The 19,368-nt window shown below is 37.5% G+C and overlaps 1 protein-coding gene across 2 annotated transcripts in view; it reads right to left on the bottom strand.

Annotated features, from left to right (window-relative positions):
* The window catches only part of LOC134338345 (TRAF-type zinc finger domain-containing protein 1-like), a 64,275-nt gene that overhangs the window by 34,681 nt on the left and 10,226 nt on the right, over window positions 1–19,368 (bottom strand). For both annotated transcript variants that reach the window (XM_063034117.1, XM_063034116.1), the window contains 3 exons: window positions 18,548–18,683; window positions 11,093–11,146; window positions 627–1,050 (listed from right to left, as the gene is read on the bottom strand). In XM_063034117.1, coding sequence (XP_062890187.1) covers window positions 627–1,050; window positions 11,093–11,146; window positions 18,548–18,683 — 614 coding nt within the window. The remainder of the gene's footprint in view (window positions 1–626; window positions 1,051–11,092; window positions 11,147–18,547; window positions 18,684–19,368) is intronic.

Below are 19,368 nucleotides of genomic sequence, written 5' to 3' on the forward strand. Positions count from 1 at the left end.
ACAGATGTAGAAAAAACTTTGCGTGAATCTCTAAAATTCTCAACTCCAGAGGACTGTGGAGTCCAGATTATTAGAAGTAACTATGGTAGAGGTAGACACACATTTGAAAGACTAGGGAATTGAGGGCTACGTTAAACTGGCACACGAGTTAAGGCAGTATATATCAGCCGTAACTATATTTAATGATGTGGCAGGCTTGAGGGACCAGGTGGCCTACTCCCACTCCCATTTTCTTGTGTTCCTCTCCCCAGGCTAAATTCAAATAAAATAATAAAAACATCAGAGTCCTTCTTCTCCAGCCCTTTGCCTTTTCCACCAGTCACCTTCAGCTTCTTACTTCACCCCTGCTCCCCCACCCACCTGGCTTCACCTATCACTTTCCAGTTCTTCCTCCTTCTCTTCGCCCCACCTTTTTATTCTGTTACGTTTGTACCTTCCCCCTTCCTTTCAGTCCTAATGAAGGGTCTCGGCCCAAATTGTTGACTATTTATTCATTTCCATAGATGCTGCCTGAACTGCTGAGTGCCTCCAGAATTTTGTGTAGCTCTGGATGTCCAAAACCTCTTGTATTTATAATAAACAGTTTCCATGCTAAACGTTTCCCTTCCTCCCCCCTCCCACCTTACCTCTATTTTGGTCTCTACTTCTTATTGGCAAGTTTCTTCTATCCATCATAGTGAGAGGAAGCCCTATTTCTCTGTTCCCATAAAGTTTAGTTTCCAATGGCCTGGAAATTCTTGGCCTAACTCGAATATGGTCCTCCTCAGTCTGGATAACATTCCTAAATGGTTGGTTTTCAAACCAGGCTCCAATGTTTTCTTCAAAGTCATATTCAGGTTTGGGTTTCATGCGGTTGTTATTCTTCTCCTCCACCTCTTTGCCACATATGAGATGGTGCATGCTTAAATCCTTCACCAGAACATTGCGCCCACAAGCCGGACAGAATTCTGTTCTTGATCCACAATAATCAGCATGTTCTTCAGACTTATTGAAGGCTAGCTCCAGCTCACAGTATTGACATTTGATCAGCCGCAAAGGACATTCTGTACTCTTTGAAAACAAAAGACAAAAAAATTAAACAACTTTTCTTTTTAAGAGTTGCGAAGCATGTTAACACTAGGCCCAATGAGAGCTAGCAATGTCTGGCTAATTCTTAGTTATTCACATCTACTGGTCATGCTACTACAGGCACCCTAGATTGACCTTATGCATAGAACCTGTATGCAAATTTTCTCGAATTATAGCATTTTTTGTAGAAACAATAAATCAAGGTTACCATGATTTATTTACATAATCAACTGTGGGCACAGGTGAAAATCTACTCCACCTTCATACACCAGTTAACATAGTATTGTCAATCGATAATGTTCATAGAAGGTTTCTGATGGCACAACACCCAAAAATGATTCAATGCCTCAATGGCTAAAGTTACGAAGTAAGCTGCCCAGGGTTTGAGGTCCAATTTGGGGCACAACACGATTACAGCTCAGGTCATGGGAGTTCAGATTTCAATTCCAATGCCATCTGCAAGGAGTCTGTACATTCTTCCCGTGACTGGGTGGGTTTGCTCCAGGTGATCCGGTTCTCCCCCACCCCGCAGTCCATGGATGTACCAGTTAGTATGTGGGTTGCTAATCAGTGCAGCTCGTGAGGCCAGATGGGCCTATTCCACGTTGTATGTCCAAATAAATAAACAACATTTCCTATCACTATTCCACGTTGTATGTCCAAATAAATAAATAACACTTCCCATCACTATTCTCATGATGGCAAAATAAATCATAGCAAGAAGAAATTAAACCAGAAGGATTCCAATTTTTGATCATTACCCAATAAATGTTATTAGAAATTATCTGTGCCGACTTCCAGGTCATCAAGGGAATGGCGGCGTAAGGAAAAGGTCTCTCAACAAAAAAAGAAGGTAAACTGCCCCATAATCGAATTTAGACAAATACTTAATATTGCATAACTATATTAATAAAAGGGGCAAGGATGATGTCTAAGAACAAGATTAAAAAGTCCGCTCCAAAGGCTGATAAACACAAAGAGACGCAGCAAGGCGACGGGCCTAGCTCCCCCACGGCAAGCCAGGACAGATATAATGAGGGGGAATCGGTGACTCTGTCGTTGATTCTCGGAGAGATTCGCGAGTTCCGACAAGATAACAGCAAACAGCTGGAAGATATTAAAGGAGAAATAGTAAAAACTAACTCGAGGATAGATGAAGCCGAAGCGAGGATTGTTGGAATTGAAGAGAAGCTACAAAACGCAGAGAGAGGTGATAGCAGAAATGCTGAAGCTGCAAGACCAGCTCCAGTGGAAACTAATAGATCAAGAAGGCCGCTCGAGAAGGGAAAATGTGAGAATTTACGGAGTTCCCGAAGGAACTGAAGGTAAACCCCAATTTATGATTCCCTTCGTGGAGAAGCTGCTTAGACAGAACCTTGATATACCGGCCGCAAAAGGCCTACAGATAGAAAGAGCTCACTGCACGTTGGCACCACAGCCTCCAGCAGGCGCCCAGCCCAGATCGATTCTGGTCAGATTTCTCAGTTACAGAACAAAGGAAGAGGTGCTTAAAAGGGCATGGCAAACTAAAGGTTTCATGTGGAACAACTGTAAAATCAGTTTAGACCACGACTACGCACCGGGGATTCTTGCCAGACGGAAGGAATATACGGAAACACGGAGAGTCCTGAAGGAAAACAACATCAGATTCCAGACCCTATATCCAGCTCGGCTAAGAGTCTTTTATGACGAAGGGACAAAAACTTACGCTACGGTGGAGGAGGCAACGTTGGACCTGGCAGACCGGGGACTACCTATTAAAGTTATCACCCAACCGGAGATGCTACTGGAGAGGATTCGGCAGAAGTCGTGGCAGTTAGTGGGGCGAGGACGCTCCACACGAACCAGAGTGTCAAACTACAAGGAAAAGCTGCAAATATTCAGACGCGAATGTACAGAGGAAAACAGATTAATTCAGAGAAATGACTGAAAAGAGTAAATCGGACTTAAAGGTAAAATGAAAACTGGTAACTGAAAATAAACTAGGCGGAATAACTTGAATGATAGCAATATGGTCGAGACATAAATAGGAGAAAATTCTCTATGATTATTCAAACTGCTGAGGGCCCTCTAACACAGGGTGAAGATAGAGGTTATCCCTCTGAACTGAGGCGGGTCAGTGCTCAGGCCTCACTGTGGGAAGTCGGGAAAAATTTTCAAATGTTACACGTTCAAAAATGTCTAGGGTGTGGTTATATGTCTTGGTTTACTGTTGAGAAGGGATTGCTTACTGTTTGGTTAGAAAAGGAGAGTTTTTTTTTCTACTGGAGAAAAATGCAAACTGAATTGGTAAAAATAATTTCCTATAATGTTAATGGGGTTTTGAATCCAATTAAAAGAAATAAGATTATGTCTAAATTGAAAAAAGAGAGGGCACAAATAGCTTTCCTCCAGGAAACACATATGAGCCAATCTGAACATGGAAAATTAAAAAGAATGGGTTTTAAGCATGTATTTTATTCATCACATAAATTGAGTCACAAAAGAGGGGTAGCTACTTTAATATCAAGTACTCTTAATTATGAACATATTTCAGAGACTAGAGACAAAGAAGGACGGTTCGTAAAAATCACAGGAAGAATAGAAGGTACAGAAATAACATTGCTGAATGTTTATGCTCCTCCAGGTTGTGAATGGTCATTTTATAGACACATTTTTGACCTAATGGTCAGTTCTCAAGGGGTAGTAATTTGTGGAGGGGATTTTAATATTAGATTAAATCCTATATTAGATTCTTCAAGAATAGTTACTCAGAATAAACCTCTGACTCGGAAAGTGAATTCATTGATGGAGGAGTTGGGAATTATAGATGTCTGGAGGGAATTACACCCTACTAGTAAAGATTATACATATTATTCTTTCCCTCATTCAGCCTATTCAAGGATAGACTATTTCTTTATCTTTAACACAGATAGACTCAGGATAAAAAACTGTAATATTGCAACAATTGATCTGTCGGATCATAGCCCAGTCTCTATGTCTCTAGTCCTGGAAAGGAAAATGAGGAAAACACTGTGGAGGCTAAACTCACATATACTCAATAACCCAAAAGTAATGGAGAGATTAAGGGGAGAAATCAAAGAATATCTAGACCTGAATGACACGGGAGAAACATCACCAATGATCTTATGGGATACATCGAAAGCTGTACTGACAGGGAAAATTATTTCCATTACCACTCACATGAAAAAAATCAATGCACAAAAATTAGCAGACCTTCAAGGAAAATTAAAACAACTTCAAGTTGTAGATAGCAACAAAAGTAATTCAAATCGAAAACAGGAAATTAGGAAATTGCAAAGTGAAATTGACGATATTTATACATTGGGAACTCAAAGAAATTTTCTTTACCTGAGACAAAAGAATTATGAAGTAGGAGGTAAATCAGCTAGATTATTAGCATATAAATTACGAAAACAACAAGCAGACAATACAATTCATAAAATAAAGAATCCAAAGACAAAGCTTGTGGAGAGTACAATAGGGAAAATTCAAGAGAGTTTTGAAACATATTATCGAGAGCTGTACTCCCAACCTCGGGCCCCCAATGAGCCCTATATAGACAGTGTATTGAATTTTTTAGATCTACCTAAACTTACAGATTTACAAAATGAAAGTTTATTAGAACCAGTAACTGTCAAAGAACTGAACGTGGCCATCTCTAGGTTAAAGGCTGGAAAGTCCCCGGGTTCTGATGGGTTTACCTCAGAGTGGTACAAGTCCCTGAAGACACAGTTAGCCCCATTCCTACTTAACACCTTTAATTGGATCTTGCAGAGAGGAGAAACTCCACCTTCCTGGAGAGAAGCGATTATTTCAGTTATTCCTAAAGAGGGTAAAGATAAACTAGAATGTGGCAATTATCGGCCAATTAGTGTTCTTAATTTAGATTACAAACTATTTACATCTATATTAGCGCGCAGATTGGAAAAGCTTTTACCTGGCCTAATCCATTTAGACCAGACTGGATTTATTCAACAAAGACAAACACAGGACAACATAAGGAGAACTCTGCACATATTAGAACACTGTTAATAAGAACGAGACAGAGACAATGGTAGTAGGATTGGACGCTGAGAAAGCTTTTGATTCGGTTAGTTGGGCATTCCTATACAGAGTGTTAGGAAGATTTGGCTTTCAAGAAAGGTTTATTAAAGTAATTCAGACTCTGTATGACAGCCCAACAGCCCGAATTAAGATAAATGGGGACCTCTCTGACTCCTTCATTTTAGAGAGAGGCACTAGACAGGGATGCCCAATTTCTCCTCTCCTTTTTGCGCTATATATTGAACCACTTGCCCAACTAATAAGACAGAGCGAAATCGTAAAAGGTATCAAGGTGGCAGGGATTGAACAGAAAGTGGCGTTATTCGCAGATGATGTTTTGGTTTATCTGAGTGAACCAGAAAAATCATTTATAGGATTGTTTACACTGTTGGATGACTTTGGGAAAATATCAGGTTATAAAATAAATGTAAAGAAAACGCAGGTTATGTCCCTAAATTATACACCATCCAAAAAAATTGCAGGATACATACGATCTTAAGTGGGAAGCTAAATCATTAAAATATTCAGGAATAACCCTGCCGAAGGATCTTTCAACACTGTCATAGGTAAATTATGGGCCATTAATCTCAGAGATAAAAGCAGATATGCATAGATGGAATCTTATCCCCTTTTTAAGTTTAAATTCAAGGATAAATACTATAAAAATGAATATTCTTCCTCGGTTATTGTATCTTTTCCGTACTTTACCGGTGGAGGTGGATGATAATCAATTCAGGGAATGGGACAAATAGATTTCCCCCTTCATTTGGCAAGGAAAGAAACCTAGAATTCGATATAACACCTTACAGTTAGGGAAGGAAGGAGGAGGCATGGTTCTTCCTTGCCTGAGAAATTATTTTTATGCCTCACAAATAACCCCTCTGTTATATTGGTGTAATAGGGAATATAAGGCTAGATGGAAGGAAATAGAATTTGGATTAGTTGACAGTTTTCCTCTTCAGGCCTCAATAGCTGACAAAGGATTGATGGCCCAGTTGGAAAAATTTAAAAACGCTTGGATAAACCTTACATTAAAAGTATGGCAGAAGGTGGTTAATTCATGTGGAATTAATAACATGTTAAAACTCTTTAGATGGTGTGCATATGATACCGAATTCCTTCCCAACAGAGGAGATAAAAGATTTGAGTTATGGATAAAGAAAGGTCTTACAACCTACCTCTCATTTATAGATAAAAGAGTATTACAAAGTTTCCAAATCCTGCAGGACAAACATGGCCTAAAACATAATGACTTTTTTTTTTTAGGTACCTTCAAGTACGAAACTATGTTAACCAGAGTTGTAGATATACAGACCTATCAACAGTAGAATTAGAATTTTTCAAGGTTCTGAATTCGGCTTGCAGTTCAATACCTAGTAAATCAATTTCTCGATTATATAACGCACTCTACCATGCTAAAAATGTAAATACACTGTATATTAAAGAGAAGTGGGAGAAAGAAGCGGGGTTGGTACTTTCAGAGGAGGCTTGGGGGAAAATCTGCAGCTTTCAATGGTCCTCGACTAATTCTTTGACTTGGAGAGAACATTGTTGGAAAAACATTATAAGATACTTCAAGACCCCATATCAGGAAAAATATAAAGATACAAATGTGATGTGTTGGAGAAGGTGCGGCTCCAAGGAGGCAAATCATTTTCATATTTTCTGGGATTGCCCTAAATTAAGTCTATTTTGGGAAGGTATTCATAGAACATTCGTTAAGGTACTTAGGTCCCAGATACCTCTGAACTTTGAGACACTCTATTTGGGGCATGTATTGTTTCTTGAACAGAAGGAAGATATAAAGTTGCTGCAGGCCCTCTTAGCGGCAAGTAAGAAATCAATCACTAGAAAATGGTTAAATCCAATACCACCTACATTAGAAGACTGGTACGAAATTATCTTGGAAATATTTAAAATGGAAAAGTTGACTTACTCCCTGAGAATTCAAAAAGAAAACTTTTATCAAATCTGGAATAAATGGATTGAATATATAACCCCAATGCGAGCAGACTTTAGATGACTCTCCTAATGATTTATACTGCTCTTCTCATCAACACAGTAATATTGCTAACGTAAGCACCCCTAGTCTAAATGTTTGTTTTTTTTGTTTTCTTTTGGAAAATAGAGAATTAACACAAGTAAAGGGAAAGATTTGGGAAAGGGATAAAAAAATGAAAAAATTAAGTAAATAAGTATATAGGGATTAGATAATTATGTCTGCAGGCAGGAGCAAGCATGAACAAATTAGGATATAAGCACCTACAATGGTTGGTACATAGGCTTATATACAACATTTTGGACCAGTGGAAATGGTCCAGAAGGGTTATATGGAAACTATTATTACCATTTTTCTTAACAACTAATTCCATTACTTAGCCTAATAGGTTAGATTTACCACAGTACATAATTATCTATTTAAATGTTTATTTTCCTTTTATATCATCTCAATGTGTACTTAAGAATGTATAAATAATTGCAGTTTTATACATATGAAAAAATGGAAAAGGTTATATGTGTGAAAAAAGTACATGATATTTGTGAATTCCTTATCCAAATAAAAATAAAATTTAAAAAAAAATAAAAGAAATTATCTGTGCCAGGACAGGCCCAGGCTTGGATGTGATGACTGTTTTGTTCCTACTTAACCCGAGAAACCAGAATCAAGGCTTTAGTCATCACTTGAGTAGCGCAGAAGGTGGATATCAATTGTGAAACCCTTCCAAAGACCATTATTATTACACACATCTTGCAAAGAAATTTGATATTTTATCCCCACAGAAAGGAATATATTTTTAATTCTTGATCTCTACTTCCGACGCAATGTTACTGATGTACCCCCAGGTTATTGAGAGAGGCAAGAGATGAGATTGCTGGAGCCTCGATCAATATCTTTGTAGCCATAGTTGAGGTCCCAGAGGGCTAGCGAATGTTGTTCCATTATTCAGGAAGGGAACCAGGGATAATCCTGGAAACTATAGACCAGTGAATCTCACGTCAGTGGTAGGAAGATATTGGAGAGAATTATTAGGTTTAGGATTTATGAGCACTTGGAAAACCATGGCCAAATTAGGGAGAGCCAGCATGCCATGACGTGTTGTACTAACTTGACTGACTTTTTTGACAAGCTGGCGAGGGTGATTGTTGAAGGTAGATCTGTGGATTTTAGTAAGGTGTTTGACAAGGTCCCTCATGGGAGATCCAAGTTTAAGCACAAGTTTGTCATTCAATCATACACACAAATACAACCAAACGAAACAGCATTCCTCTGTGGCCAAGGTACAAACAGAGGGAGGCTTGAGGAATATACAGAGTGTAAATGAGAACTTAGAACAAAACTAGGAGGTGTTGTGCAATAGTCTTGACAAGTGGGGTAAAAGGGAATCCCAGGACATTCCATCAGCATATCAAGATAAAAAGGGTAGCTGAGGAAGAGTGAGTCCTCTTTTTGAAACCAGGCAATATGGGTAAGGACCTAAGTGAATACTTACATCTTCACCAAGGAGCACGGTACAGAAGATAATGAGTCAGGAAGGGGTTCAAGGATAACCTGGACGTGTCACTATGAAGGACGAGTAGATACACTTTGGGACACTCGTGGGACATTTTAGGTTTACTAAATCCCCAAGGCTGAGTGAAATCTATCTCAGGTTGCGAGGGGAGAAAGGTGTTGGGGGAGGTGTGGAGGGGGAGGAATGGATAACTGGGGCCCTGGAAACTTTTCCGTCATTATTATTAGACACAGATGAGATGTCAGAAGCACAGAGGATACCTGATGTTCCCTTATTTAAGGAGGACAGCAGAGATAAGCCAGATAACTGCAGGCTGATGAACTTTCTTTCAGTTGTAGGGACATTAATGAAGGAAAGCCTAAGGGAGAAGATTTACATACACTTAGAAAAGCAGGGGCAATTCAGGGATAGTCAGCTTCATTTCATGGAGAGGAAATCCTACCTCACTAAATAGATAGACGTTTGTTTTTGAGGAGATAACTAACAATATGGGTGGCAGGATGGAGATACGTCTCTACCAAAGGTGTAAGGCACTCCTTCCCTCTGCCAGCTTGCAGGGCACCCTTGGGCAAGGTGTAGCACCTGCTTACCACCCCCCCCCCACCTGATCAAGGTCACGTGAAGCCAAGGGAACAAGTGGTGGATGAGCAGCTAGTGCATATCATAAGTCCTGGTTATTGTGTCAGGCAGACAATCTCTCACGAGTATTGAGAATGTCTGGGGTCACCTGTCTTGTAAAGACATTGTCCAGAAGGCAATGACAAACCACTTCTGTAGAAAAAAATTGCCAAGAACAATCATAGTCATGGAAAGACCATGATTGCCCACATCATATGACATGGCACATAACAAACAAACTAACTGAAAGGGCAGTAGATATTGGTTATACTGAGTTTAGCAAGACACTTGACAAGATTCTATACAAGGTCCAAGGTAAGTTGGCACAATTGATACAAAAGTGGCTTGGTAACAGGAGGCTGAGGATACCTCACTGAGTGGGAAACTATGAAAGGTGGTGAACTGCAGAGATCATTGCTGGAACCCTTGTTGTTCACCATACATATTAACAACTGAGACATTAATGTTAATGGTATGAATAACAAGACTGCTAATGGCATGAAAGTTAATTGTACAATGGATAGCAAGGAAGGTTGTCCAAGGCTACAATATGATACAGATCAGATAAAAGGTTGGCTGGACCTTGGCAGCTGCAATCTAATCCCAACAAGTGTGAGGTGATGCATTTTAAAAGTCAGATAGGGATAGGATATGGTTAATGGTCATGTTTTAAAGAATGTGATGAATAGAAGGACTTTGGAGTTCAAGTTCAATGATAAACCAGATAAATAAGGTGGCAAGATAGACAAAGCATACTTGCTGTCATAAATCACCCAAAGAACAGGGGATTCCAACTTTCATTTTGCTATGGGCCCATGGCTATTAACTGAGGAGTGTGTGGATCCCAGGTGGGAACTACTACCACAGAACATAAATGTTGGGTGGTTACGACGTAACTTACAAAACATCGATTAAGCCATACTCAAGAGTATTGAATGTAATTCTGATCACTACACCGCAGGCAGGATGTAGTTGTGCTAAAGAGAATGCAATGGAGATTCACCAGGATGTTGACTGGAATGGAGGGTTTTAGTTAAAGGAAGGAATGGATATAATGGGCTTGTCTTCCATACAGCAAAGGAAAATGAAAGGTGACCAAATTGAGGTATACAAAATAAAAGGCACAGGATAAAGTATAGAGTCAGAACACTTTTCCACCATGGTAAGGGCATCAAAAACAAGACGACAGAGGTTGAAAGCAAGAGGGAGGAGTTTTTAAAAGGGAATTTAAGTGGAAAGTTCTTTTTTCTAAAAATAAAACATCACGTCTGATATCTCAAACTCACTGCTTGAGATGGCATTGGAGTCAGATACAACCACTATGTTTAATAGACAGACTCTTAAATAAGCAAAGTATAAAATGATATGGACTTAATATGCAAGCAAAGAGGATTAGTGTAAATGAGAAGAAAGGTTACACAGATGTGGTGTGCCAAAGGACCTATTTGCATCTTAACCCTCTGAAGCAACAGCTCCCAACCTGAGGTCCGTGGACCCCTTGGATAATGGTAGGGATCCACGGCATAAAAAAAGGTTGGGAACCCCTGCTCTATGAGAAAGAAATTCAGAATAAAATTGAGCTGTTCAACATCAAATTATCTCACCCTGTTGAAGTGAAGAGTATTTTTGTAAAAGGTCAAAAGATCACAAGATATAGTAATAAAGGCCCACCAACAGAACTCAAAATAAGGTGCAGATTAACTACAATTTGACACAACACCGGCGAAAGTTGAAGTGCCAAGCACATACCATTTCCTGTTTTGACACTAGGATCAGCATGTAGCACAGAGGAAAGTTTCTTTTTTGCTAAAGATAAAATCCAAGAAGAGGAAGAGACAGGTACACACCTCATGTTTTTCCAACTGATTTTTTTCCATCTTCATGTTGCATTTGCAGACAACCTGAAACATTACAGACAAGCTTTAGAAAAAATGTAAATACAAATATCTGATCAGCCAATCATGTAGCAGCAACTCGATGCATAAAAGCATGCAGACATGGTCAAGAGGTTCAATGCTAGTCACACCAAACATCAGAATAGGGGAGAAATGTGATAAAAGTGACTTTGACTGCGGAATGGTTGTTGGTGCCAGATAGCGTGTTTTGAACATCTCAGAAACTGCTGATTACTTGGGATTTTCACGCACAACGATCTCTAGAGTTTACAGAAAATGATGCAAAAAAAAACAACAAAAATATTCTAGTGAGCAGCTGTTGTGGGAGAAAACACCTTGTTAATGACAGATGTCAGAGGAGAATAGCCAGACGGATTCAAACTGACAGAAAGGCAACCAACTCAAATTATCATGCATTACAGTGATGATGTGCAGAACAGCATCTATGAACACACAAAACATTGAACCTTGAAATGGATGACCTACAGCAGCAGAAGACCATGAACATGCACTGAGTGGCCACTTAATTAAATACAGGATGTGCCTAATAAATTAACCACTGAGTGTATAAAAGAAATATTGATTCCTCAACAAACGCATACCTCTCCACAAATGAAAAACATTACAGGCTAAATAAAGCAAAGTATTTTGCTTTGGTACTTGATCAAAGACACATTTGAGAAGTATTACACTCACCCTGCTCAATGTGCATCTTATAGACCAATATCTTTATTAAATGTTGATTCTAAAGTTTTTTCTAAGTTATTAGCAAATAGACTAGAAAAAGTACTTCCTTCTATTATTTCGGAAGACCAAACGGGTTTTATTAAAGGTCGTTACTCTTTTTATAATATTCGTACATTGTTAAATATCGTTTATACTCCCTCACAAAATGTTCCTGAGTGTGTTATTTCTTTAGATGCCGAGAAAGCTTTTGATAGAGTAGAATGGCCTTATTTATTTAAGGTGCTTGAAATGTTTAATTTTAGCTTGAAATTTATATCCTGGATTAAACTGTTATATTACTCCCCTGTAGCCTCGGTTCGTACTAACTCTTTAAACTCACCTTTTTTTCCTCTCTTTCGTGGTACTCGACAAGGCTGTCCTCTTAGTCCCCTATTATTTGATATTGCATTAGAACCTCTTGCAATTGCTATTCGAGAATCTTCAAATATTACTGGGATAACTCGGGGATTAAAGTCCCATAAATTATCACTCTATGCTGATGATTTACTTTTATATATTTCTAATCCTGAGAGATCTATTCCTGCTGTTTTAGAGTTATTAGCACAATTTGGTCTTTTCTCAGGTTATAAATTAAATCTTAGTAAGAGTGAACTTTTTCCGATTAATAAACATCTTCCCTTATATTATAAATTTCCATTTAAATTGATTAATAATTACTTTTCATATCTTGGGATTAAAATTACTTGTAAACATAAAGATTTATTTAAGACTAACTTTTTACCATTAATAGACCATATTACTCAACTTTCATCTAAATGGTTTCCCTTATATTTAACTTTGATTGGTCGTATTAATGCAGTTAAGATGTTTTTTTTGCCAAAATTTTTATATGTGTTTCAGGCATTACCAATTTTCGTTCCTAAATCTTTTTTTGATAAGGTTGACTCTAAAATTTCTTCATTTATTTGGCAGAATAAGAATCCGAGACTGGGTAAAATACATTTACAGAAAGCTAAGAGAGATGGAGGTTTAGCATTACCTAACTTTAGATTTTATTATTGGGCTATTAATATTCGACATATGAAATTTTGGTTACTTGACCGGGACATACTATCTATTCCTAAATGGGTAGCATTGGAATTACAATCTGTTCAGGGTTATACACTTGGTTCTATTTTAGGTTCCTCTCTTCCTTTTGATTCGAAACGCCTTAAGCAGGTCTCTAACCCGATCGTTAAATATGCTTTGCGTATTTGGTTTCAATTCAGAAAATTTTTTGATCTTAATCAATTCGGGTTAGCGATTCCTATTTTAGGTAACATATTTTTTCCTCCCTCTTTTACGGATCGCGCTTTTCAAACTTGGAAGACTAAGGGTATTTTACGGTTTTTGGATTTATTTTTAGATGGTTCCCTTATGTCTTTTGAACAATTATCTAATAAATATAACTTATCAAGAATACATTTTTTTAGATATTTACAAGTTAGAAATTTCCTAAGTACTATACTTTCTTCCTTTCCAATGCTTCCTCCTATATATATTTTAGATTCGATAATTAACCTTAATCCATGTCAGAAAGGTGCATCGGCTATGATTTATAATATTATTATGAAACTTAGGAAAGCTCCATTTGATAAGATTAGGGTAGATTGGGAACAGGAATTGGGGCTTACCATTTCTGTGGATGATTGGGGGCAGATTTTACAATTAGTTAATACTTCCTCTATTTGTGCTAAACATTCCCTAATTCAATTTAAAGTGGTTCATAGAGCACATATGTCCAAAGATAAGTTAGCGCGTTTTTACTCGCATATTAATCCTTTCTGTGATAGATGTTCGGGGCAGATAGCCTCTTTAACTCATATGTTTTGGTCTTGCCCTACTTTGGAAACTTTTTGGAGAGATATTTTCAATATTATTTCTAAGGTATTAAATATAGATATCTCTCCTCACCCTATTACTGCTATCTTTGGACTACCTAAAATTTCTAGTAATCTTTCCCCTTCAGCCCGTAGAATGATTGCATTTCTTACTTTAATGGCGAAAAGATGTATTTTACAACATTGGAAAGAGCTTAATGCTCCAACTACCTTTTTTTGGTTTTCTCAGACGATTTTATGTTTGAATTTGGAGAAAATTAGAAGTAACCTTTATGATTCTTCATTTAAATTTGAACAGATTTGGGGACCTTTTATTCGATATTTTCATTTAATGTAATATTTACCCTTCTTGTTTTTTTTTCACTGTTTTAATGGAGGTCGGGATTGAGGACGTGATTTTAAGTTTAACTCTGTTTGGTTTCAAGTTAGCCCATTGCTTTGCTTTGCTTTTAGTTAGCTGCACGGTGGGTTTTTTTTTTCTTTTTTTCCATTGATATATATAAAATCTAGTATACTATTATGTTATCTTGGTTTCTTATGCTTAAATTACATTGTTTGTAGTATTTTCTTTTTGGTATTGTTATCTTTTGGAATTTTATTATACTTTAACATTGTATTAATGTTTATATGGCTTACCTTTTTTGTATACTTACTCAATAAAAAGATTTAAAAAGAAAAAGAGAAGTATTACACTCGATGAAATGAACTTCATGGCTCTGTTCAGTGGCCTTTGCCACCATACTAATATAGCAAGGATCTACCTAACCTAGTTTGCTAACCTAATTCCAGTTACCTCATTTCGCAAATCTAATTTGTCTCAAAACACGTCACTTATAACGAAAACTAACCACTATAATACTCCATACTAGAAGAATATTTTTTTTTAATGGCAGGTATCAAATCTGGTAAATAAAAAAACAAGAAATTCTGGAAACACTGTGGATGGAAAAACAGTCTCCTATCAAAACTAGCCTGACAAATGATCTTCAATCTGAAATATTATTATTCTTTCTCTCTCACAAATGCCACCTAATCTGCCGTGTTTTCACCATTTTCTGTTTTTATTTTATGCAACGGCAAGGTGGCACAATGCTTCACTATACAGGAGACCTCAGTTCAAATCCTGCTGCTGTCTGTAAAAAGTTTGTATGTTCTCCCTATGACTGCGTGGGTTTCCTCCAAGTGCTCCGGTTTCCTCCCACAGTCCAAAGACACACCAGTTAGTAGGTTAATTAGTCGTTGTAAATTGTCCTGTGATTAGGCAAGGATTAAACGGGGGATTGCTTGAAGGGCCTGTTCTGTGCTGTATCTAAATAAATAAAAATAAAACTTGCTTCCTCCAGTGATAAAATTACCTAGTTTGGTTTCACGAGTATCAGTGATGCAGCAGCAACCAGGTTCAGGTAATCTGATTGTAAACAGATAAATCTCCTCACCCACTACCCTCTTCTCCCCCATATATCCTCTACTTTGCATAATTAAGAGAATTGAAATTGTACAATGACCTGCCAGCTTTTGGTTTCATGTAACTCCATTGGTGGACAGGTGTTTGGAGAGGGAATGATGAAAGGAGGATGCAGGGAAAATTAAGCCTTTCTGATAAAAGGTCATCAATCCAAAATTTTACGGTTTCTCCCTGCACAGCTGCTGACTTTTTTCCAGTTTTTTTTATTTCCTATTTCCAGCGTTCTCTGTTTATTATTTCCAATTTCCAGCAGATTTTTTACTTTGTGTGTGCGCGCATTAAAATGATTTATCAAAGCTAATGACATTGGCAATGAAAATGCACACATTATTCTACTGCAACAAAATCATGTTTAAGAACAAATTTCCAGTTCTTTCAATACAGCACACTCTTAAGGCAGGGGTTCCCAATCTTTTTTATGCCATGGACCCCTACCATTAACTGATGGGTCTATGTCTCTGCTCTAAGACATAAAAAAATCTGATTAAACAGTTGAAATTCACAATGAATCATTCATACAACCCTACTAATACAAAACAAATGAACAATTTCAAAACTTCAGACTACCACTTCCTCTCATACAATAAATTTCTGAAGCACTATGTAGTCAAATGACAATGATATATTTCAAGCAGAGAATCTTGTGGCTATAGTAAACCATGACCACTTCAGTAAAACCATAAGACATAGAAAATGTATTAGACCAGTCAGTCCATTGAGTATGCTCCGCCATTCCATCATTGCTGATTTATAATCCCTCTCCTTTCTCCTCATAACCCTCGTTGCTCTGATCAATCAGAACTTATCAACCTTCTCTTTAAATATACCCAATGACTTTGCCTCCAGAACCAACTGTGGTGTGTGAAAGAAATTCCTTCTCATCTCTATTCTAAAGGAATATCCTTCAGTCTTCATTTTTATTTGCAACAGTGTTGCCTTGAATGTGTAATACAGTGGATTCTGGTTTACTGCGCATCAGTTAATTGACAATCCTTAATGAACAAAAGCTAGTCAAGAGAATATCTGGGATTTCCTTTATTTATTTAGGAGACCATGGGCTTAAATGGGAAAAGAAACTGTGCTGAACAGTTTCCAGCTAGTGTCAATCACGTGCACTTGTGTGGCGATTAGACACTACATCATCCTTAGAGCTAATAGAAGGTTGACATCTTCTGGATAGATCATGAAAACCACATATTTCAGTTCTTTTATGTCATTTATGTTTGTTTTTCCATCTTTCATGTGATTCTGGAACTGTTGAAGCCTGTGATTTGCTGATGGAGATCGTTTGGGTGTTCGAGTGCTCTGCAGACTCCAAGAGGATTCCAGGAAGCAGAGGTGGCAAGCACGAGCAGGCTGTGGGATGGGGGTACAACCCGATGTTTGACTCCATTTCGCAGATTAAAGCTTCCATTGTTTACCAATTAAAGCGACGAAGTAGATTGAAGCATTGAGGTGAGTGTGAAGCATGATCGCCAGCTGCCTGTCTTTTGATCACTCTGCTACAGAGAGGGGAAGGCCTGTCAGAGAGTGTTACCCAAGTTTTCTGCGTTTTGGATGTGGACTTGGACTATAGATTTTGTTTTCCATTCCTTTAGTTTTTTTTAAATATTCTGTTTTTTGCTGATTTTTCTTGCTTTTTTTGTGCGGGAGGTGGACTTGGAGGATTGATGTTCCCATATTATTGGTTTTTTGTGCAGGAGGAGAGATTTGGGGTTATATGCCTGCTCCATTTTTGCACAGGGAATGGGGATATGGGGAGTTGATGATCATGCTGTCTTTCTTTTCTTTCTTAGTTTCATGGCTACCCAAAGAAGAAGAATTTCAACTTGAAGTTATAACTTCAAGTTTCAAGTTTCAAATGGCCCCTTCAAACTTTGAACTTAAATCGTGCCATTGCATGTGTTTATGTTCAAAAAGCAGTGATTTTTTTGTCATTGATTGTTGGTGAGAAACAAACACCACTCAGAATTGTTTTGCTCACTGCAGTTTTAAACTTTCAGGTTCGGAGATGCAAGATAGCCGGGAGTGAAAATGAAATGATTCCACTACTTCAACAAGTTAGGAACTATGCATAATTTGAAGTTATTGACAATCATCTTGAACGCTACAACAAAAATGAAGATTTGAAGGATGCAATCATCAAAAGCATTGTATGAAGGCAGTCCATTATCTGCACTGTGTCTGTGCTGATTTTGTTCATTTACAGTCAAAGAACTCAGCAGCGTACACTAGATGAATTCCTCCCTTAATAACTAGTAGGAATTAATATAGGGTATTATCCTACCAAAGCATATTGGTAGTATTCTAATTTGTTCTGTACTTCATTTAAATTTTTAATTAGTTACACAGTTAAGTCCTAACTTTGTCTTTTATATACCCTTGCAACTATTTTCATGAAACTTCGGCTAATTGGGACAGCCACTTAATTGGGCCAAAATGTACTGGTTCTGATGTGTCCTAACCAACCAGACACCACTGTATTTTAATAAATATAATCCAATATATCATAAAATATGGAAACTAAGAAAAAGCAATCTTAAACAATTCAGCTTTGCACGAGATTGGCAAAATGTAAATTCACTTTAACAATGAACAGCATTATCTACTTCCGATCCAGTACTTGCCCAGCATTTACTTGGAAATCTATTTCAATTCTCATATTATAAATGTTGACCGTGGACCTGATCAAACAACTGACACAAGGCTGATTTCACTCTTAACACTAACAGTTGTACAAATCAAGAAAGAGAGTCAATTCTCCCTATTAGCAAGTGTGTTATAAATTGTGGAAATGTACAATTTATTAACACACTTATTTTGGAAATGGACTTATTTTCCATCTGGCATAGTTTGCTTCTGTTGTTTGATTGTTGGTGGTTTTTGTATTGCTATATTTATGCTCAGTTCTTCATTGGTGTCGCTGTAATGAAACCCAGTTTCCCTCGGGATCAATAAAGTATATCTATCTATCTATCAGCAAAAATACCAAGATCAAATTAAATCTCTTAGACCAATTACATTTTGATTACTTTCACTAGAGTTTCTGTAACTGTTTACAAACAAGAGCTCTGAGGGGCAGGGGGAGAGAGAAGGATACTCCTATTTGTTATCAAGTAATCATTAATGAATGTTAGTCAAATGCAGTGGTTATATTAAAGCACATGAATCAGCCAACCAGGACAATTTTGGTTAATATCATGAAAGCTCTTTTGGGTGAGGTAAAGAAGGTCAGCCAACTCCAATACAATCATAAGTACGCACAGAGCAGTGCCTTTTTGGAACACGAGAGATAACTGATAGAGGGGGAAATTACGCACCAAAGTATTACCATATTTATCATTTAGCACAAGACTGCCGTTCTGAAGATCTTACCAGTGCGTGTTCTGTTTGAAAGTGTTCTTCCATCTCAGATTTGGGAATAGGCTCATTACAATACCGGCAAAGATCGATGTTCCTTCTACAGTGGATTTCATGGATGGTGAAGTTTGTTGCAGGAATGTCACGTTTGCTGACAATGAAAGAGAATACAATATATTTATTCAAAACTGGAGAATTTAACGTTAACAGCATCTGTTCCCTGCATGTTTAAACTCATGTTGGTATTCAACTGCCAAGGAAACACAAAAGCAGGGCTATTTGCAAAAGGATCAACAATTATTTAAATAACAGATATCATCCTGTATATTTTAAAGAAAACACAGTCCAGAGGATCTCAGATTTGACTTCAAATTTGTACTCCAAGGCACAATGAAACGTTACTTTAGCTTTCCACAGAATGAAATGGAGGAAAAACAGCAGATATTTCTGCTGAAAAGTCTGTTTATGTTGCTCTTGAGCAAGGGTTACCCATAAGTGTACAACTATTGCATAAATTAACAACTCCAATTCATTTTAAAAGGTGGGAAGGAAAAATAATGAAACTTGCTGCAAATCCCCAAAAATTGAAAAAGATAGCAACATGAACCTGTAAGATACATAACTTAAAAGATGTTATAAGTATTCTAATTCAGAATCAGGTTGATTATCACTGGTGCATTTTGTGAAATTTGCTGTTTTACAGCAGCAATGTAACACAAAAAATTACTCTAGGTTACAAAATTAAATAGTCCATAAGAACAAAGTAATGTTTATAGGATCATCAATGGTTCTGAAATCTGATGGCAGAGGGGAAGAAGCTGTTCCTAAAATGTTAA

This window comes from Mobula hypostoma, chromosome 27 (genome assembly GCF_963921235.1).
Source record: "Mobula hypostoma chromosome 27, sMobHyp1.1, whole genome shotgun sequence".
Classification (NCBI taxonomy): domain Eukaryota; kingdom Metazoa; phylum Chordata; class Chondrichthyes; order Myliobatiformes; family Myliobatidae; genus Mobula; species Mobula hypostoma.